The following is a 22,447-nucleotide window of genomic DNA, read 5'->3' on the forward strand; positions in this document are numbered from 1 at the left end:
CTGAATCTCTGGACGTCTATTTCCAAAAAGTATCTGGTGACCGTCAGTTCTGCCAGTCCCCGCTTTCTTCACTATCATGAATGCGAAGATGACAGCTAACTACATTCTCAACCTCTTTATTTAACGGCATGGCTCAAGAATAGGGAGGGATTCCACACAGCTCATAAGCAGTAACAGATGGATTCAGGGAGATGAAAAGGTATGTGACCTTGTTCACAAGTGCAATTAAGGGGTTGGCATTGTGGTGTCACAGGCTAAGCCACCACCCGTAATGCCTGCCAGCATCCCATGAGTGCCAGTTTAAGTCTTGGCTGCTCCACTTCCGATCTAGCTCCCTGCTAATGCCCCTGGGACAGCAGCAGAGGATGGCTCAAGTGGTTAGGCCTCTGTTACCCAAGTGGGGGAACTGGATGAAGCTGTCTGGTTCCTGGCTTTGGCCTGGCCCAGCCCTGGCCTCTGCAGCCTGGGAAGTAAACCAGCAGATGGAAGATGTCTCTCTCTCCCCTTCCCCCCATAACTCAGAATTTCAGATAACTAGGTACATCTTGAAAAAAGAAAAAGAAGTGTAATTAAAATGGAAATTCTGGTTTTTACTCATCAGACTAACAAGTTAAAATACAAAGTCAGCAATGGCTATTGAGCTTGCTTCCAGAGAGGTCACAGAGGCAGAGTCGAAACTACTGAGAGCAGGGATGGGGCAAGGAGTGTAAACAGGTGCAGGATCTTTGGAAGGAAACCTTGTTAGGCAGTATCAAATTACACATGTACATATCTTTCAACCTAGTGGCTCTACTTTCTAAAAAAATTATTTGAGAGAGAGAAAAATAGACAAGCAAGAGAGTTTTCCCACTTGCTGGTTCACTCTCATGTGCTCTCAATGGCCAGGGCTGAGCCAGGCTGAAACTGGGAGCCAGGCCTTCAGTTCAGGCCTCCTGAACCCAATCACTGGAGTCAGCAGCAGGCAGGAAGCTGGAGTAAGGAGCTGGAGCTGGGTGCTGAACCCAGCTGGGTGCTGATACCGGATGTGGCATCTTAACTGCTACGCTAAACACTCACCCTGATTTTGCTTTGATGGAATTTAATCTACAGAAAGATTTGTGCAAGTGCACAAAAATGGCAACACACTTTTAATTTTAGGAAGTTAATGTGACCTAAATGTTTGCCCATATTGATTGGTTAAACCAACACATGTGCTTGTGTATACACAGGATACTTGAGATTGATCAGAAGAAATGCTAACAAGGTGTGCCTCTGGGAAGAGCTAGGGAACCGGGAATAAGAAGGTGGAGAGGAAGTCACTTTCAGTTATTTGTGTGGATTTTCCCATGGCCTGTATTGCCTGTTGAGAACAAAGCAGAAAAGTACACTGGACCCTTTATTAGTAACTCTCACCCAGTCTCCTAACAGCTAAAAGCTTCCTCTGTTTTGTCTAAGTCACAATCTTCAGTTAGGTTGAGAGCTGAGTGGACACTCTGTTTTCAGTTCTCCAATCTCGTGACTCCCAATTAAACCAGCGGAGCGGGTTCTCAGCAGTCTGCCCAGCTTTCTCCACGTCCGCTTTGCCATTTACAGCAGCGAGACCATCGTCCACATCCCGCCCGGACACTTACATCCTCGGAGGCTCAGACAGAAATATCACTTCTTTCTCTCTTTCCTTCAAAGACCCCCACGGGGCTTCTGCCCTTAGCTTGTTCCTTAACCTTTTTGCATCTGATCTTCCCTTTGGAACCTAGCACCCCTAGTCATTGCTAAACTTAGATTATAACATCTCAACCCAACAACCTGCAAGACACACTCTTTTCTTGGGCTAGACTTTGAATCTACTTGGCCTGCTTCTGTCCACCTGGAGAGCTATGACCTTACATCTCAAAAACCACTAAAAATTCCAACCAGCCAGCATCAAACACGGAGCAAAACCCCTTGCACATGTAATGTGGTTTAATTCTCTCAACAGTGAGACAGTGTTAAATTCCCTTTAGGGTGAGGAAAACGAGGGAATAACAGACAAGATTACCCATGGTTAGTGACTAATCTAACCTGGTACGTGTGTCGCAAAGCTGGGGTTCCAATCACTTGTGTGATTCCTCAGCTTCCACGTTTCTGCCTCATCAGGGAACTGTGGGGTTCTTGTACTCCCCTCCATCCCCACAAAGCCTCAATGCCACACTCCTATCTGGCTGTGATCCCTGGCTGTCTTGCTTCTGCAAACTTCCAGCTGTTTCTCGACCCTGGCTCACCTTGTGCAGGTGCGCACATCCACCTTCCCTTCTCAGAGGCTGGAATTCACTGGGGCCCATCTCCTGGGCTGGAGAGAAGGACAATGCACACACCTGACTTAACAGACTGAGATGGGGGTGGTTAATGGGGACGTTAAAGCCATCTAAGGTACAATAGAGCCCTCAAAATCTTTTTCACCCTGGGTCTAAGTGCAAAACCCTGCTGAGCACACAGTCCATCCAGCAACTTGTTAACGTCTTACAGGTTTCAGAAAAAAGTTTGCTTCTAATGAGAGTTAAAATGGAGCTATCACAAGACATCCATGACCAAAGAGGCTGTGCTTTTCCAAACCGAGGTCCTGCTGCTGGCCACCTCGCACTCCCCTGGGACCACTCGTTAAAACCCACCACCACCTCTTAAAGAGCCCAACAATCTTTATTCTTACTAAGCTGTCCAAGCCATTGTTTGGTGCTCTAATTTTGGGAAAAGTGGGTCTATCTGCAGAATTATTGAAGATTTCTTTTGCTGAGGCAGACTGTCAATTTCACACTTGTTTGCCTATTAGATATCCCTGGGGTTTCTTAACAGGTGCCATTTCTCCACACACAAAGGGGCCTTGCTGTAACTGCTGCTTGCCTTTCCTGCCGCTCGGCCCCCTTCTGTCTTGCCTCTGCATTTGTCCATCGTGTCCTGTGAGGTGGCGGAAGCAAATCATTCCAGGCCAATCGAAGGTATTTACATGGAATGTTTTGGAAGACTTGGTTGGTCAGGGAATTGACTTTGAGCTAAGTTTGAGAAATATTGATCCACAGAGATCAATATGGCTGCCCAGGGAGTTCTTTGATGAGCTGCTTTTAAAAGACTACTTAAAACTGCAAAGTCAAGGGCAACAAAAAGGCTCTGTCATTAGTTCTGTTCAGAGCAAGGCCCAGGAGTCTGAAGTCACTGACCTGGAAGGGTGGTGCAATGTTAACAGGCAAGAAAAACAAAGACAAGACTCTTCTACTGTTCTTACTCCACCTCTGTTAAGGAGAACCATTTGTGGTGGAAATGGTGGCTCAAGAAGCGAATGGGCAAGAGGGTTTGAAGGCCAAAGTAATTACCTTGTAGGCATGATTTCAGGGCTTCTGGCTCCTATGAATATACATCAACCTGATGACAATCTGTTCAAGTCACTGTTAGATAAACAGGAATGGGTGAGTTTAGATAAAGTTAATTCCATTCATTTTGGAACAGTAACCTTGATTTTTCTGGCAAGTAATACCCCAGAAGAAGTGAATAGTTCATGAACTTTTGGGAAGGAAGCAGTGGATCATTTCAAACAAGGACTAGGTTCACTAAGAACAATCTATGCCCCAACTCTGCCCCTTGGAAACCAGGGCTGTGGTTGAATGAATGCATGCGTGGACAGGGTAATTAGTCTGGGGGAAGGTGGCAAGGTGTGGAGGGGTTACTTGACTGCTGAGGGGAGGAGTGTACCGGGATAGGACAGACACAGTTTTAGACCACTGGCAAAAAAGACAAGGAGACAACCCACGAGCGTGTGCATGGTTGTACGGGCAGTTAGACTGGTGGGGGTGGTGGTGACAGTGAAAGTGGACAGGGTTACTCAGCAGCAGGTGGGGCTGCAGGTACACACAGCCACTACACCACTGATGCTGGTGGGTTGCTCTCTCGTTAATAAGTAGGCTTTAGTGGAGTGAACTGCTCACCATAACCGAATCATCGCCTGGAGATGTGGATCAGTAGGGTCATGATGGTGGAACAATTAATGGCTCAGGCACTGGAGCACAGGACTTGAGAACGCAGGTCTGGGAACCAGCATTCCCACTTAACACCAGCTGCATGACATATGCAAGTTTCTTGATTAAACCCTGAACTTGAGCTTTCCCATCTGTGAAGAGGATACCGCCCACCTCACAGGATGCCAGGAAGATCAAGGGAAGTAGCACAGGCAAGAGTGGGAGGCACAGCCTTTGGCCACTTGCCCTTGTATTACTGTGGATCACTGGCAACCCCATGGGGCTTTCAAAGCACATGGCTGAACTGCCCCCTGCCCTGCCCAACATTCTGCCAGTGCCTCAAACGAGTGCACAGCTGATGCGCTGAATAATATTCAGACCATACAGAAGAATCCAGAAATCACATGGTGGTCAATGACCTCAAAATGCAATGCCCCGGGGCTGGAGAAGGTTGCTCCTATACCTTCAGACCAGCCCAGAGGTGACGTAGTCCTGCCTGTTATCTGGTGAGACATTTCCTGTAGAATGAATATGGAATAATTCATGTGTTGAACATTCATTCATTGAGCACCTGCTATCTTTCAGGCACTGGGGAACAAAGGCAAGTCAAACACTGAGCTCCCACTTCAGGAGCATACAGACTCCAGGATGAGAAGAACAAAAAAGGCCATTTTTAATGCAAAGCTGTGAGTGCAATGTTACTATGCATGGGGGTGGAGGGGGAAAGAATAGTGGAACACAAAGCACAGAAATTAACCCAATTTGCAGAGGTGGGGCTGTCACAGAGGCCCTGGGACAAGATGACGTCTGAGTGGAGGCTTAAGGATGAGTAGGAGTTGGGGGGAGGCACAGGAGTGACAGATATCTAGGCAGCAGGAACAGTATCTGCAAAGGCACGGGTGTGAGTAACAGCAGGGTGTGGTGAGTGCCAGGAACCACAAGCAGTGTGGTATTGTAGGATTTTAAACAGGAGGGTGAGAAATGGGAGGGGTGGGTGGAACATGCTAGAGCAATAGGGCGGAAGCAGAGCGGGGCATTTCCATAGAGAGGACCTCGGATTCCATCCCATGGAGATGGAGAAGCCCGGCAGAGGCCGAGCGCTGGAACGGCACAGATGATGTTTTAGAAAGATCCCTCCACGGATGAGTAGGAGAACAAGCTTGTCCGAGTCAGGAAGAGCAGCGCGGGCACCGGGTATCTCAGCCAGAGCAAGAGCTTCTACAGGACCAGTGTTGAGAAGGAGGGAGAGGAACGGCTCAACAGCTCAATGCCAACACCAAGGAGGCAGAGTTGAACAGACCCAGGACTGCCTGGCTACGGGTGGCAAAAGGGAGAAGAACCGTGGATAACGTACACATTCTTCCCCTTGGTAAAATAAAATAAGAGAATTCAGGCAGAAGAGACTTTGTCTTGGGATGGTGCGGAGGGGTTAAAGAGGATAAATTTATGACACATGGAGTTTGAAGTGTGAAATACAAGCTGGAATGTCGGTCTGGAAACTCAGAGCAGCCTGGATTAGACAGAATGGTTTCAGAGTCAATAGCATCATAGAAACTCATACAGAATGTGAAGACTGCGGCAAATGAGGAAAAGCCAGAGGCATAGCCAAGGCCTTAGGAAACAGTGATGCCTAACCGGATGACAGAAGAGGGGGTGCTTAAAAGGATGAAAGCTGCGAGATGTAGCAGGGGAAGGTCTACCAGGCTAGGGAAAGAAAAATGTAGCCTTCAATTACCAATTAGGGCATCACAAGTGTGCGTGATGGTTAGACTTCTTGGTCACAAACTGAACCCACTCAAGTGACTTTCAGCAGAAAGGTATTTACTAGAGCAGAAGTAGCAAGGACAAACACCCACCCCTGCCACAGGACTCTGAGTGGGAAAGCCCCACTGCCACCTGCGAACAGGTACCACAGCCTTCCCCAAAGCTGCCCCAATCAGGAAGTGCTTCCGCCACAGTGCCTATAAGAAGAGCCACTCTTGCCCAGGGCAGTCTTATTCTAGGATGACCTTGCTCCACGCCAAGTCACTAAATGCTCACCTTCAGATTTCCAAAAGCCAACTGTGCCATGACTGAGGTTGTCCACACGAGACTTCTGTGCAGAAGCAAGAATCAATGAAATGAAGATGGAGTCCAAAAAAAGCAAGAATAATCTTTATTCCTTGGAAACACATTTGTAAAAATGTTTATCAGCAAGATGAAAAGATGCAGAACACATTTATTTGTATGCAGCACATACACTGAAGAGGGAAACATCTGCCCAAACAGAATACACCAGTAAACAAACACCTTGGGGAGGGACTGTGGGTGGCTGACTCCATTGTGCAAAGTATGAAGCTCATTCTCTCCTAAACAGACTTTTGTGGTAACTGAAAAGATCTAATTTTAGCAATAAAATAGCTCAAATGATGTCATTACATCTTTTAAAGGACTTCACACAGGCCAAATTGCAATTACCTCTACAAAAGTGGCCCAAGAATGAATTGATTTCACAAAAACCCTAATGGAAAAATATTTCAGTCCTGCCTCTTGAAAGCAGAGATGTTTAACTCCTGCTTTGAAACGAGGAAAATAAATATTTTGGTACAAATTTTACCCTAAAAGACAACACGTTGATTTCTAGTTCTACAAAAAGACTGGGGCAATGCCTATTCTACACTGTTCTTCAGACTGCTTTGGCACGATTTCAAATAAAACCTTATCTGCTTTCATTTGAGCCATAAATGCATCATCTCGAATGCATGTTGCTTTTTAAAGGAGTGACGTCCAGGGTAAAATAACAATCCCCCTATCCTGACAGCGTGGATTCTGCAATCATGCGCGTTAGCAGCACCGATCATTAAGACATTAAAAATCATTCTTGTACTTCAGCAGCAAAGTCTATCACGACAGATGCTATGATTAGTACAATCGCTAATGTTCAAGGTGGCTAAACTGCTTTAAGATATGAAATTCAAAGACTCCCTGTATTTATATAACATCTAATAAGTTACATACTCTCTTTAGTTTCTATAAAGGGGTAACCCTCTGCTGGAGAAGGGGATATTGCAGTTTTCATTTTAAGGAATTTAAATACACATCCTCAGCCTAAAAATAATTAAATCTAAATAGATCACAGGATTTAGGACCTTGGAGATCACTCAATCCACCCCACTCTTTTCCAGATGGGGAAATGAGGCCGAATACAGGGAAATGGCAAACCCCTGCTCACACAGTGGTGGGGGCCAGGCCCTGGCAATCTCCAGCCCTCCGACAGTACTGTGTGCCAAATGCCTTCCCAAGTGTTTCTGGTTTTACTTGGCCCCATTAATTAAATAAGAGTATCAAGTATAAAGCAGTATTGACAAACACAGACTTAACTCCAATTTAAAATCAGAATATCGATTCCTGAGCCTTCAACTACCTTCATTTTTCTTGAAACTGCAGTCAATAGTAAATCACGACTAGCTATCGTGGCTATCCTCAAATACTTCCCCGGATGACTGGACACACCGTTCAGACCATTCCTTAAAGACCCTTGAACAAACGCACCCCTACGTGATGCCCAGACACTCTGCATGGAATGCAACTGTGATGGCGAATGGATGGAGGGAAAATGCTTCAGTCTCTCAGAGGGCGGTCATGAGTTTATCTCGGTACACCATGCTCTGCATCCCTCCCAGGTTCTTCTGGTTCTGGTCATGGACATAGTCCAAACGGCTGTCGTCTCCACTGGCCGATGCCTTCCAATGAGACCTGTCATCGTGCAAGGGTGGCCTGTTGTGTGTGCAGAGTGAACGGTTAGCGGGAGAATGGAAGAAAATTTAGAGATGTGAGTGAAGCAACACAAATGCAAAGGAACTGGGCGGGGGAAGCCATGAATGGAGATGGCTTACGAAGGGAAGGGAATGGGTTTTCTATGTGAGCGCTTAAAAATTCCCGAGGTGGATCTTCCATTGACTTCTGAATAGAGAAAAGCTGTGTCTAGGCCTGAGTCATCATCCCTAAAGGGTGTCTGAAGGTCAAGTCAGCGGGGGAATGCTGGGTAAGGGGGGGAATGCTTCCTTCACTGCTGAAACGTGCCACTGACAGCAGCATTTGCCAAAAACTGTGGGCTAGTGAACTCTTTCAGGACTATCTCTGGAGAGCTAAAAATTTAGTGGACAATGGAATTGAAGGAGAAGAAAATTCTGAAAATCCATGCATAGTTTTTGCATAATATGCTTTTCCAGGAACTTTTGGGAGACTCAGCTCATGTGGCAGATTTCAAAAATTTTCTTGCTCCAAAATAAATGCACATTTCAATTCCATTTTCTATGAACCTTTTAAGTCCCCTTGCATACAAACTGCTGGGCCCTACCCCAGCAATTCTGGGCAGGAGGGCTGGGACAAGGCTGAGAATTTGCAGCAGGCTCACAGGTGACGCCGAGGCTGGCAGCCATCAGGGCCCGGCAAGGAGCCCTGGCTGCAGCTGTCCTCAGGTCGCCTGTGGTGAAAAGCTGGGCTAGGTCACGCACGGTTCAGAAGGAAACTGACGTGCAAAGTGCGCAAGACTGATGGCAAAATTTCCTAAAAGTCCCGTTAATAAAAACAGCACTTCTAATGAATCTCTTTTGTTTCTCACATCTGGAAAATAAACTGTCTTTGAGATACAGAAAGATTCAGAATTATTACTCTACTAATCTAATCAGTTTCAAGAGGTACCTGAGTATCACGTGTTTCTAATAAAACGGCATCGCTGGGTCACTGGACCCCCAACTTCTATTAAGCTTCTAATTGAGCCTCGCTCTAAGTGGACTACGTCCATCACCCCATTCTCTGCACCTGCTCCAGGAGCAAGGCAACCTCACCTTCACGCCAACTGAACTCGCCAATTCTAATTGCGAAAGAGCTGGACACAGACAACACCAATGGAGAGTGAGCTCAAATCCAACTCTTAAGGAAAACTTTCAAGCTTAAGTATGAGCACAGCACAGCTGATGCCAGTAGCCCTAGGAAGGATGGTGGGAGGTGAGAAGCAGGGGTCCGTCCACCACCCTGGGGTCACACCCCACTGTTTCTGGGAATGTGTTTTACTGGAACACAGCCACGCCCTCCTGCTGCCATGCTGTGTCCGGGCTACAGTGGTGGGGTCGCGTGGTTTTGTAGTTGCAACCGCGACCATAAACCTATGGTCCTTTCCCGAACAACTTTGCTGAGTCAAACACAAACCCTGACCACAGGCACCACCACAACAATCCCTGAGCTCTGGGCACATGTGAAGTAAACCAGTTCTCAGGACCAAAAAGCGTTACTTAGAAATTCAACGTCACGTCTCTGAAATACAAAACCAAGCCAGACGCATCTGAGGTTAAAGTGACTGTTTACAGGAGCATTTCCGTTTTATTTCACACACTTGCTTTAGTTAAGACTGGGCTCGTGGCGGCTTCCTTTGCTTTGGGAAAGGTTCTCGCCCCTGGCACGAGCACGCCGCCTTCCAGGATGCTCCTGATGGAGACTTCCCGCTCCTGACTGCGTGGGATCCGGACTTTTTTGGGGAGGGCAGAGCTGCGTGAGCTCCAGCACTTACCTGACACCTGGGGAGTGCGGATGCCACCGGGGCTGGCTGGGGTGGATGTTAGGATGGTACTGAGGCTAGAAACAAAACACCAAACCGGATTACTCGGTGACCTTTGGGTTTCAATGGGCTTTATTCACTGGGGGCAGGGGGGGCTGGGAATCACGGACAGGCTACAGCCAAGCCCTCCGTTCCCAGGATCGCGTTTCCTCTGCCAACAAAGGCTGGGGGGCTGGCACCCAGCACCTGCTTCTTGGTGTGCCCCGGCGAAGCATCCCCCAGCCTGCCAAGGCAAGGTAAGGGGCCAGGACGCCAGGGGGCTGGGAGGCCAGGAAAGGTTCGGGGTGATTTTTCTCTTCACTAACAACTTTCTCCATGGCTGAAACTATGACAACCAAGAGAATGGCTACGTCGACACGCAGATGGAGATTGGGACGGACGCTAGGCAGCAGGGCCACAGATGCTTTACTTTTTTTCCTTTTCTCCCTGATGTAAGCAATCAAAACCATTTTCTAAAATGCAATTTAAAAGAAAGAAAAAAAAGCAGCCAGAGCACTTATTATGTCGACAACATAGGAGGCAGGAGGAGAGGGAGGAACCATGGAAGGACAGACGGACAAAAGGAAGGAAAGCTGTCGTGTAGCGGGGCCAGGCCCAGGCCGGGCAGCGGACTGCCTTGCCACTTGCAGCCTGCAGAGGGCAGCGATCGCAGACACTGGCGGCAGCCCTGGGTTCTCCAGGCTAAACTTTCTGTGGGGCAAAGGAGGCCCTCCAGACACTTAAGCCACAACAGTCTGGCCACCATTAATCTTCTAATTATTTTGTCCCCTCCTTCTCCTTCCCCTGCGGCTTTGATTAATAGGCAGTAGCCTGCTCTGTGGTACAGAAAACTCAGCAATTCTTCTGATCCACTTGTCATGGGCCCATGAGGCCCTTCCTGCCTCGTCAGTGTCTCAATGGCCTCTCCTGCTCCAAGGCAGCTCCACAGCAGTAGAGTCTGAAGCAGCCACGGGAGGACGGTGGGCTGCAGAACGTCTCGGCAACAGAATTCCATGGGTACAGACTCCCACAGGGTGCAGATGACCTGCCCAGAGCCAAGCTGCTCCAGGTGTTTGGGTCACAGAGAATGAGAGACCCAGAGCTGAGCCCTCAAGTCCAAACAGCCAAATCAGACCCACCAGAGACAGGTGGGAAGCTCAACCACACATGTGTAAAGAGGAGGTCCCAGAACCCTCCTTGGCCACCTCTGGTAGATTATTCAAGTTTCCTGCTATCAAGAAGGATTTTACTGTTAACCCAGGTGGTTCTCCACTGGGCAGTTATGTCCCTCCGCGGACAACTGGAAATACCTGCGTGTATTTTTGCCTGTCACAATGACAGAGCAAAAGGGAAGCTACACATCCTGTAATCCCAGGGACAGCCCCAAACGATGAGTGTGGGGAGCAATCCGGACTAGACTAAGTTACTCGAATTAAGACTTATTCTATGCATCTGCTCTCCCACAATATGGCGCTGGGAGAGAAGTAAACAGCTTCCGCACAGCTGCCTCCAGTTCAACTAATAAATTGTAGGACTTGCTCCTGATTGGAGAGCAGCGTACTCGGCGTGTGGGCAGCCGAGTTAGGATTGGCGGAGGAGGACTATAAAGGAGGAGAGAGACGGCATGCACCGGGAACACCTATGGGGAACATCTAAGGGAACCCGTGCAGCCCCCGAGAAAGCCGGCCGGCGGTGTGCCGCTCCCCTGCGGAAGTGGGGAATGTGGCCAGGGGGAACCGCCCTTCCACGGAGGTGGAAGGGATAGTAGCCAACCCGGGAAGAACCAGCAGCAAACCCGGGGAGGGCCGAGCAGACGAAAGAACAGCGCAGGGTCCTGTGTCGTTCCTCCACGAAGAGGGGGAGCGACAATGAGGAACCCCCCCATCCCACCCCGCCGCCCTCCCAATGACAGCAATGACCTCAGCAGCCTCAGCCCACCCCTGGCAGCTGGCTAACCCTGCCGTGCACAGCCCTTCCCAGCTCCTCCTCTGTCTGCTCACCCCCACACAGTGACAGAACAGCACTAGGCCTGGCCAGGTGCAAAGCACCAGTGTTGGCCAAAGATGTTGTGAGAACAACGTCTCAAGAACAAGGACTGTAGCTCCGATCTCGGCAACACCCTCAAGGTTCACTCTGAGCCAGAGAGCAGTGAGGACGGGACGGAAGGCAGCCGGAGGCTCCCGGGGAAGGGGCGGCACTCAGCTGGGGCTGCCCTGCTGGGCTTTCCTTCTCTCTCCCTCTCCCTCTCCCAAGCACGGATCATCTGTCAGCCAACAACCACCTGAGAATCCCGCCACCTAGAAGCATCCTGTGAATAAGAAGAGCCAAGAACCCAAGGAAGCCGAGGAGGACAGAAGCGGGGACACTTCTCCTTCCAAGTTCAAAGCACTTTCCACCTGCTACACTCTGGCCCTTGCAGTCATGAGGAACTGGATTTCACCTTACCCAAGTCAACGGCTACAGAATTCTTCTAAAGACTCATATATGGCAACCTCATAACTATAATACAATGGGATCTTGCCTCCAGGTAAGCAATGAGAGATCATAAAAGCAGATAATCAGAAGGCTCCAAAGTGAAATGGCAGATGGAATCACTCTGGTACTGAGTGACATTCAAAGCCAGACTGGGGACAGGGCACGGAAGCCAGGGAGAGTAGTATCCCTCAGACACTCCCACTCATTCAGGACCATAGTGGGCCCCAAGTGAGAAATCATCAGACATGGACGGCACGACAGGCACAAAGAAATGACTGGCTGCGTGGTGGGGTACACATTGCCAACCCAGAGCCCCCTGCCTGCCCGGCTGCTCCTCCGAGCCCCTGTCCGAGGCTCGGCAGTTCCCCGGATGCCCAGCTTCTGCCTCTTTGGTCTCTCATCTGATCTCTCCAGGGTGAGACCCAGGCCCTGGATACTTTTCCTAAAGCTGCTGGATGCTGAGAACATGCAGCAGGGCTGAGACACACCAGGACTGGCGGCTGCCAGGAGAGGAGATCCGAGAAGGCCGTGTGCAGGCGGTGGCTTCGGAGTGGGCCTTTGGAAGATATTTTAGAGCAGGGATGGGAGGCAAAGGAATTCCAGGCAGGCGAGCATGGACAAGGAAGTGGTGGGAAGAAAGCATGGGGCAACAATTATGTAATTCTCTGTGAGCTGAACATATGGCGTGTGATGAGAAATGGTGAGAAGCAAATGCAGAATGCAGGAGCCGGGTTGCACAAGGCTGTGAATGGCCAGAGACAGCCACCCACAGTGGCTGAGGAGGGACTGGCTCGATCCAGGCTGGGCAGTGGTCCACATCTGTCATGCGACCACCGACTTTCATAGTGACGTGTCACGTTTGCCACCAAGAACTTCAAAACGAATTAAAAGGGAGGGATGAGGCTGGTTTCTTTAGGGGGTGGAGGGGTGATGCCCAGATATTCAGTTGATTTTGCGGAACATTGGTCTACAAAAAATAAAACACGTGTCTCTTCTGCAGAATCTGTTACTCTGACATTCCAGTGGGTACTGTAAAGTCCGAGCAAAGGAATGCGGGATTTAACATTGCCCAAACAGCTGACCGAATCAGCGTTTCCTGGGGATACGTCTCCAGGGCCTCATGTCCCCCAGGCCCAGGACACAGCCTGGCAAAAAGCCGCCTCCCGGGACTGCTGCCCAGAGCTTGTGTTTGACCCCACACCCCAAACCCAGAAATAGAAACTTCCAGTCCCGATGCCTGCTCAGTGACAAGGCTGAGAGAAACTGGCAGTTGGGGTCACCCAGAGACAGCAGGGGTCACCAGGAGAGGGGGTCTGCACTGGCTGTTCCCGCAAGAAAACAGGCAGTGTTATTGTTTCTTCCAATCTGATTATCAACTATTCCTTCTGGGAAATTCAGAAACTTCGGGAAAATCTTTAAAAGCAGTATCTCACCTGGTAATTATGGACTTCAGGATTTGCTTTAGAGCTAAAAAAAAAAAAAAAAAAAAAAAGAAAGAGACAAAAAGAAAAGCATAACTTAGGTCGTCAAGTGGCATTATTCCCGATTTATTTAACAACCATCACTACTCTCCCTGCTCCACTAGGGGTTTTCACATACCCTTTCATTTCGGTCACTGGCTGCTTAAATGAACACCTAACTGGGCAAACCACAAACAGCAACGTTCATTCATCCCCTCAAAGCTCACAAATGGAAACACGCAGGTAATATTCCAAATGGCAGCCATCATGCCAAAAAAAGGAGGTCTTTGCAGGTGGGCCAAGCACAGAGTTTTTGCTCCTGGTTCAGGCGGCCCTGGCACTGCAGGACAGCACCCAGAAGCTCCAGGTTCATGCAGCTGCAGGGAGGGTCATCTCCCAGGAGGCACTGTGGAGGGAGCCACACATGGGGCTCTTGCTATTGGCCACGCCGCGGCTGACCTGGCCACCACGCTGGAACGTTCCCTCCCCACAAGGCTATGTGCTGGGAACTCCACATCTGTTACTATTTAATCCCTACCACAAGGCCAGGAGGTCAACCATGTTTCCCAGCACCTCGTCTGACAGATAACAGAGCAGTTGCCTAACAGAGAATTAGGAAACCTGCTCAGGGTCAGCTGGCTGGTGAGTGGCAGAGCCAGGGCTAGAACCCGTATCTGCCCATCCCCGAAGCCCATCTTCTTCCCAGCACATCAATGGGTGTGCACCAAGGAACCAGGGAAGGGTTTGGGACTCTTCATGCATGATTCTACTTAGGAGGAATCTTAAATATAACCACTCAGGTTAAAAAAATATAGACAGATCAGTGTGGACACGGATGGAGCAAGTTGGTGTGAAAAACAAAGCACCATGTCTGAAACAGGAGCTCATTATCTGCGAGAAAACCCACAAACAGGCACACTCATTGGGCAACGGCGGTTGCTAGGGTGGTGTGCTGGAAACCAAGGCTTATTGCTCCTGCAGCAATGAGAGGGCGCCGTCACTGTTCTGAGTCTCGCCTGCGGTGTAAATGCCTCGTGTTCCCGTTTTCACAGAAAGGCACAGAGCCAGGCGCTGGGCCTGGGCAGCGCCGCCTGCACTGCATCAGGAGGCTGAGTGTCCTGTGAGGTGCAGTTTCTGGTGGCACTTCTGCAGTCCACGGCACCGCTTCATCCCCGGCTCCCAGAGCAATCCCACTCCCCCTCGGGGATCCCGCAGGCTCCGAAGAGCAATCGAGCAGCTGCAGCGGCTGGCTATGAGCTCATTTGTTCCTAAAGGGTATATTTGCTGGGGCCTTTTTTTTTTTTGGTGGAGTCTTTTTTATTTTTCATTTTGTTTGTTTTGGTTCCCAATATATAATCTCCAGGAGTCAATAAGGGGGAAATGTAATTTTCTTAGGGAAAAACAAACAAACAAACAATTACCTCCTTAGAGAGCAAAAGAAAGAAATCCTGTAACTTACAAGTCCCTGCAAATGAAAAGCAAGACCTCCTGCCAAGCTGAGAAAGGTGCAAAGGTTTCTGGGCATGCCACCTGCCAGAGGGAGCCCAGAGAGAGGGGGCAAACGCAGGCAAACCGCCTAGCCAGGCAAGGACGCTGCAGCTTCCCCACCATCCCCAGGGGCAGGGGTGGTGCATGGCAGTGCAACAGGCCCTGGACCCTGCTGTGCACCGCCCCTGCCCCCTTCAATAGCTGCTGACACTGCAACCCAGGGACAAGAGGCAGAACAGGGACCCCTGGCAGAATGGTGCAACTAACACCATTTGCAATCAGAAAGGTGAGCCTGGGTCGAGGCGATGATCTCAGGGCCCAGTCGTGTTCTCTAGATCCTTCTGAGGCCTGCGCTCCTTGGAGCTGCCTTGGTGCCCTAGAGGAGGGGAGGTGGATGCACAGAAAGGCACTGCCTCTCCCTGTCCACCTGGCTTCATCCAGAATCGCCAGGCTTTTGTCAGGTCATGCATATGTGTGCGTGTGTGTAATCCAACAGTGTATGTGTGCGTGTGCGTGAATCCGACTGTAAGCAGCCTGGAAAAACACAGATCTAGTGCAACCTCCTCGGTTGCAAATGAGAACCAGGAGGTCCAGACAGGGGCAGAAGGCCCAGAGCTGGGTTAGTACCGAGCCAGTGCTAGGGGGCGGGGCTCACCGGCAACTCGTCTCACCGCCTGCCATGCTTACCAACTGTCCTGAGAGTGCACGGACAGTCAAGCCATGCCAACCTCCCAGGCCACCAGGGCCCTTTTCTTGGGTTGCCCGAAAGGCTAATTCTACTGAGCTGGCTTCCTCTGGGGGCTAGAGCCCAGACCAATGGTGGGCACAGCGCAGGACATGGTTCTCTCACGTGACAGCTGTGCGCCTAACACGTTTCAGCGGGAGGATGGGAGATCCCTGGCCAGGTAGGAGCTGTACAAACAGATGCCTGGAGCCCACATCTGCCTGGAGACCGATCTGATTAACCTGGGGTGTGGCCTGGCTGAGGGGGATGTGTTAGGGCACACGAGCGAGCAGGCAAGACCAGGACCATCTGTGCCTGGAGAGGAGCATGGGCCCCATCCAGCCCACTGGCGTTTGTGAATGTTCTTCCCGGGACACAGCCATGTTCAATCCTTTCCATGCTGTCTGTGCTGGGTCACGAGGGCAAAGATCAGTGGTTGTGAAAGACACAGCACACGCAGCCTGCGACATCCCAAGGATTTACTCTCTGGGCCCTTCCAGAAAAGTCTGCTGCCTCCCCTGCTGGAGACTTCTCAGTCTTACAGTAAAGCTCTTTTTCCTGAGGGAGTGTGTGTGTGCGTGCCCGCGTGTTGGGGGCATCATCCTGTGTCGCAGGACTCTGAGGGCTGCACATGTCCCAGCATGCCCAGCGTCCGCCCCCAGCCTGCCTTTTGCTCGGGGGCACAGCCTTCCACTCCCGCCCCCACCACCTGCCCCACCCTTAGCACCGTGCGCTGTACACACACCTAGAGCCCTTATCTCCCACTGTCATAATCCACAGAGCGCGGTTCTGCTCAAACAAAGCAACCGTGTTTTCCAGCAAAACAAACTGTCTTGGAACATTCTGCTGTGTACTTTCTGCAAGGCAGGAGGGACGGCATAGCCAGGCAGCGGGAAAGGGGGAGGTGGGGGGGAGGACGAACCAGGTGACTCACTCTGCAACTTAATTGTATTAAGGAAAAAAGTCAACACTGCAAATAAGCACGGTAATCAGAGGGGAGAGCTGCTCGCCAGAGTCTGGGCACGTACCAGAGCTGCGCGGCGATCACCGGGTTGCTCGCTGTGAAGGAAGAGCAGACGGTTAGGACGTCTTGGAGGGCCGAGGACAGACAACGCCGGGACGGGGACTTCAGCCACCCCAGGCAGATCTGCTCCCCGCCTCCGATTCGCTCAGCCATCGTTCCTGGAGCACGCATGCGCCACACTGAGAAGCATGTCAAGGTAGAGACAGAGACAGCGCATGGCGACGGAGGGTGACAGCAGCACGCGCCTGCGCGGAGCGGACGCGGAGTGGGGGACGAGGTGCGGCTCGTTCAGCTACACGCTGTCCCGTTTGCAAAAGCACAGCGCAGAGAGCATCATGGACCGCTTCACAGAGAAGCTGCTGGAACTCCAGCTGGAACAATCTCAGTAGAAAGGAGAAGAAAGGAAGCTGGGAAGACCAGCAGGAAGGGAAGAGGAGGGGGACCTCTGAGGACCCCTCTTGGGGCCTCCAAGAGCTCAGACGCCATGTGGGGGAGTCAAATCATAGGAGGCCCACCTCTCTCAGCCACAGCCCCTCCTGGGGGGTCTCCCTTTGTTGCTTGTAGGGATGGAGCTTGCTACTGTCTCAGCACAGATGTTGTTATCTGTGGAAAACTCTTCCTTATTTATACGAGGCTGTTTCTGGACAACCTTAACCCACTGAGCTATACACTGCACTGCTCTCCTCACGGAGGTGACAGCCCCAGGAATAGAGAGAGCCCCCCCCAATCTCCTCCACTGCTGCAATAACCCCCACCCCAACTCCCCACGCACCCCCTTCTCTGCAGCCACCACACATCCTCTGGCCACTCTGGGAGGCGAGGCCACCGTGGGGCATTTCCCTCCACTAACGCAGCTGGGGATTCTGGCTGCCATGCTACAGCGCTGCTGGTTATAAAGAGAGAAAACCGTTGGGGGGGGGGTGGTGAGGGTTCCAGAGGGGCAAGTGGAGGCACTGGATTCCACGGAAGCCTGCCATGTTCCGAGCCGAACCAGACACCACGTGGAAAGGCCACGGCACACCAGCAAGACCGAGAAGGGACTGAGGGCTCAGAGTACTGGGACCCGGCTATAAAAAAAGAAACCGTGCGGTGCTGACCAAGGGCCCTGAGTGGAAGAGCAGTTTAGCATGGGAGGGGAAGCGCCATGGGATGGGATCTAGAGGCTGGGTCTGCACAGACGTGAGCCCGCCTGCTCAGCCACAAAGTCCACGGCAGGTCCCAGGCCGCACACAGGCGTGGGCCACAGCAGTAACTGATAAAGCCAAGGTGCAGGCACCCTAGGGCCGGGTATGTCTGGGGCAACTGTAGGCACCTGAGCCAAATGTCTTTGCTTTAAAAGATTTATTTGGTTTTAATTTGCAAGGAAGTGGGGGCAGGGGGAATCTTCCAGCCACTGGTTCATTCCCCAAATGGTTCCAACAGCGAGATCTGTGCCAGGCTAATGCTAGGAGCCAGGAATTCTACCCAGGTTTCCCATATGGGTGGCAGAGGCCCATGTACTTGGGCCATCATCTGTTGCTTTTCTAGAAACATAAGCAGGGAGCTGGCTCAGAAGTGGACTGGCCAGGGCTCTAACTAGCATCTCATACAGGATGCCGGCATCCCAAGTGGTGGTTTAACCCACTGCACCACAATGCCAGCCTCCTGTGTCAAGTTTCTGTAAGTTCAGGGCCAGATCTCCAAGAAGCATGAGCCTGACATCTCTGTTGGAAACTGCTGGAGGAGGCATGAAGGGACTGTGCTCCAAGACACGCCATCTGCTGCAGGCAGGGCGGTGGGTGCCAATGACATCGCGGAGGTCCCAGGGCTAAAAGCAAAGAGGCTCATGGAAAGCACCGCAGAAAAAGGGGGAGAAGCACACGACCACACTGGGGAAAGACCAAAGTCAGGAGGACAGCAGAAGCCTGAGTCCCATCCAGAGACTCAGAACCGTGGAAAGCGACCACGCAAGCTCCGCACAAGCTGCCTGTGCCAGCTCCGCGGGGTCCCCCCGCCCACACCGTAAGGAAGGAAAACACACAACCTTTGAACGTGGAATGTCTCCGGGAAGGGTAACGTTTACTGGGCTTCCTCTCGAAGGTGCTGCTTCTGCGTAACCTGGCGCCGTGCGTGGCCTGGTATTCCGTCCGCCCGCTGTTGAGGTAAATGATATTTCATCACGCGTTACCAAACCCAGAATCTCGGTACGTATACAGCCTGGAAAGTGAGCCTGCGTTTTTCAGGGCTCTGGTGGCATTCTTCACCTGGGCTTGAACTCATCTGATTAAGACACACACTGCGTTTAAACCTTCCTCTTGGAAACACAATTTCAGTCGCGAAAGCCAGGCCATTATAGGGGCAGATATTTCCGCCAAGGCACAACACCTGCAGTTTCGGAACCAACCACTCGGCTGCACAGAACTAGCTGGTCTGAGGATGTGGCGCATTTGACTAAGAGAACGCTGCTCAGCACAGAAAACCACTTCCAGGGGACACACTGGGGAGACATGCAGCTCCCGCTTTATAAGGCGGTTGGTTGTTAATGACCGCTGAACTAAACCCTGGCTCTCCTGGCGGTGCCAAGAGAAACAGTGCCATGTCACAAGGCTCACCCAGCCGCAGGCTCCAGGACAGGTGCGGTTTGGTGTGCCCTTACCCATTGCTGCTTCATTCCGGTCTCTGCAGGCTTATGACTGACCAGCTGGGTGGCACTTGCCACCTGCTCCGAGGGCCTCCACAGGGCCACCTCACCCCAAACCCCCTTCCTTCTCACCCTTCTTGACGAGCAGAGAGGACACCTGGGTACGCCAGATCTGGGGGAAGCTTCCTCCCAGGAGGGGAAAGCCTGCAGTGGCAGCTACCCCGACACGTCCTCCAGCCCACACGCACGTGGCAGGCCGCTGAGTGTCGCACAAACCTCTGCAGTCCTGACATTTCCCACCCTCTCCAGGACCACCCTGTGATTTGATTCTTTCTCAAAAAGGATTTACGTCTTTTTCTTTCCACCCTGGAGCAGTTAAAAATACATTCCAAGAAAATAACCCTTTAAACAGCGGTGCACAGCCATTTCCTTGCAGAGCTGCTAAGTGTGGAATGGGTAAATCTCTTGAGTTTTAAACAGAGTTCAGGGATGTGCCATGTGTGGGCAGAGGTTACAAACCATGCAGCTTTCGATCTTTTAACCACGACTCAGACCTGAACAAGTGCCCCAAACACCTGTGCCTTTAAAATGTACACTTCCTGTCTGAAATGTATGCACACACCCATAGATTCTGAACAAACAGGTCAGATAAGCGCACAAACTCTTAAATTTTTTTTGAAAGGCAGAGAGCGAGACAGGAGAGACGGAGAGCGCCTACCTGCTGGTTTACGCCCACACCCCACATCAGAGTACCTAGGTTCTAGTCCTGATTCAAGCTTCCCCTTATTGCACACCTGGGGAGGCAGCAGGTGACAGTGCAAGGAGTTGGGTCCTGATGGCCGGATCATGGTTCCAGCTCCTGGCTTCAGCCTGGCCCAGTCCCAGTTGCTGTGGGCATCGGAAGACTGAACCAGCTGACAGGAGTCTCTGTCTCCTTGCCTCTCAAATAAATTAAATTTTTTTTTTCAAACAGAAATCCTACAGAAGCGTCAGACTGTCCAGGATTGAATCCCTATCTCAACTGTACCCCTTACTGGCTGTAGGTGACTTTGGGCAGCTTGTGGGACCCTCCTGGCCCTCGTCTCTTGGTCTGTAAAATGGGCACTGTCCTGTCTACCTCATTAAGAGGCTGCTTTAAGGACGAAGTGTGGCTGCCTGGCACAGCGACGTCCTAATGCACTTTCCAGGATGATGCTATGTCCTGTCTGCCTTGGCTGACTCCTAGCCACAAGCTCGTGGGGCTGTAGAGTGCTCACAACAAGGCTGGTGAGACTGAAGAACCATCTTTTAAAATGTACTTAACATGCGTTCATTTAAACAATCACTTGTGGCTAGCGACTCCTGTAGCAGACAGCATGGCTCTAGCCAAATGGGAGCCTCGGGACTCCGACACACACACGCACGCACACACGCATGCACGCACGTGGCCCCTACCTGAACCTGAAGCGGGAGCCCAGCCTGATGAATTCCGATCTGCTGGACTTGCTGTTCCCTGGCGCCCGCAGCCGGAAGAAGGCGTGGTGCTCGACCGCACACTTCCACAGGTGCTTGCAGGTCCTGGCGCTGTCCAGGCGGAACACAAACGTGTGTTCCTGCTCACGGCCCTGTGGGAGAGGAAGCACCAGGTGCTCAGCCCCGGCGTCCGCGGCTTCTATGCACGTGCACGCGTGCGTAGGGCAAGGGCAGCAAAGGGGAGAGCGTGCCTACCTGGTCGTCGTCCTCAACCACCACCAGTGTCAGTTTGCTCTTTTTAAAATCCATTTTGGTAATTTTAGGCCTGGTCAGAGAGAAAGCACTGTAAAAGCATGGTCTGCAGTGAAACTAGCCACACATCAAACACCAGTTTCCTTTCTACTTTTTAAAGCCTTGATTGGCTAAGAAAAAGGATCATTCATTCATTGAAAGCGTGATTGCTCAGAGGGTTCAGCGCAAAGGCCACACACCCACAACGACAACAGTACGGCGTGCTTTCAGAACGAAATCGGGGTGTTGCAAATATGCCTCAAGAATCATTCATCACAGAGAATTCCACCACAAAATAGGAAAAGACATTTTTAATATTAGACAAAACTAAATTACCAAAAGAATAAGCCTATTTTGTTAGCTCCTTCAAAGATTAATATGCCTGTCGGGGTCAGTCCAAGAGAATATTCACAGCCATCTCTTCCCTACAAACAAACGAAGTGACAGTCGGTAGAGGGTTCTAACAGGTCGTCACACAGCACAGTGCAAAAACAGTTTCCTCTCCACAAGTTAATTTGCTGGCACGCTGTTCACACAGTTCTCAGCGACAGCAAAAGCACGGGGCTGGGCCGGGCTCGGTTCTTACCCTGACCACGTGCATGTCCACCCCGTACATTTCCAGCCACTTCGCCTTGTTCAGGTAGGACAGTTCCGCCTGGGCAGGGCTCTTTCCCCTGGGAGAAAGCAAGGGAAACACGCATGAACAGCCACAGCGCCGGGAAGGGCACGGCCGTGCTACGGGAGGCTGCGCGGCAGTGAAAGCGAGGAGGGGTTCCAGGGGACCCTTTCACAGAGACACCCCCAAGAATGTACCAGTAATAGAAGGGAAGGAGCACAGATCAGTGCCTGGAACAGGATCCCTTAAGGACACAAGGCCCCGTTGTCTGTGTGGGGGCATGCATGTACATGCAAAGGGACAGGCTGGGAGGGAGCAGGATAGGCTGCTGCCCATGCTTCCTGCAGGGGACGGAGAGGGAGAGGGAGAGGGAGAGGGAGAGGGAGAGGGAGAGGGAGAGAGAGAGAGAGAGAATGAATGAATGAATGTGTGTGTGTGTGTGCATTGGGACGGATGGTACCCACACACTTCTACATTGCTTCAATGTTAGGCAAGAATGCACTAAGGGGGCGGGGGCTGGTGCTGTGGCATACTGGGTAAAGCTGCTGCCTGCAGTGCCAGCATCCCATATAGGTACTGGTTCGAGTCTAAGCTGCTCTGCTTTTGATTAAGCTCTCTGCTATGGCCTGGGAAAGCAGTAGAAAATGGCCCAAGTGCTTAGGCCCCTGTACCCGCCTGGGAGACCCAGAGGAAGCTCCTGGCTCCTGGCTTCAGTTCGGCTCAGCTCTGGCCTTTGCTGCCATCTGGGGAGTGAATCAGCAGA

At 51.3% G+C, this 22,447-nt stretch overlaps 1 protein-coding gene across 7 annotated transcripts in view; it reads right to left on the reverse strand.

Annotated features, from left to right (window-relative positions):
* EPB41L4B (erythrocyte membrane protein band 4.1 like 4B) overlaps positions 1 to 22,447 on the reverse strand; it is a 150,438-nt gene that overhangs the window by 63,555 nt on the left and 64,436 nt on the right. For 6 of the 7 annotated variants that reach the window (XM_017346908.3, XM_051843327.2, XM_051843348.2 and 3 more), the window contains exons 8-15: positions 21,655 to 21,742; positions 21,405 to 21,493; positions 21,033 to 21,102; positions 20,760 to 20,929; positions 18,729 to 18,838; positions 16,710 to 16,740; positions 13,443 to 13,476; positions 9,508 to 9,572 (exon numbers count right to left, since the gene is read on the reverse strand). In XM_017346908.3, the coding sequence (XP_017202397.3) occupies positions 9,508 to 9,572; positions 13,443 to 13,476; positions 16,710 to 16,740; positions 18,729 to 18,838; positions 20,760 to 20,929; positions 21,033 to 21,102; positions 21,405 to 21,493; positions 21,655 to 21,742 (657 nt within the window). Of the gene's footprint in view, positions 1 to 6,098; positions 7,716 to 9,507; positions 9,573 to 13,442; positions 13,477 to 16,709; positions 16,741 to 18,728; positions 18,839 to 20,759; positions 20,930 to 21,032; positions 21,103 to 21,404; positions 21,494 to 21,654; positions 21,743 to 22,447 lie in introns of those variants that run through there. The other variant, XM_051843357.2, reaches the window with a different exon arrangement.

The sequence above is a fragment of the Oryctolagus cuniculus genome, chromosome 1, assembly GCF_964237555.1.
Source record: "Oryctolagus cuniculus chromosome 1, mOryCun1.1, whole genome shotgun sequence".
In the NCBI taxonomy this organism is placed as follows: Eukaryota; Metazoa; Chordata; class Mammalia; order Lagomorpha; family Leporidae; genus Oryctolagus; species Oryctolagus cuniculus.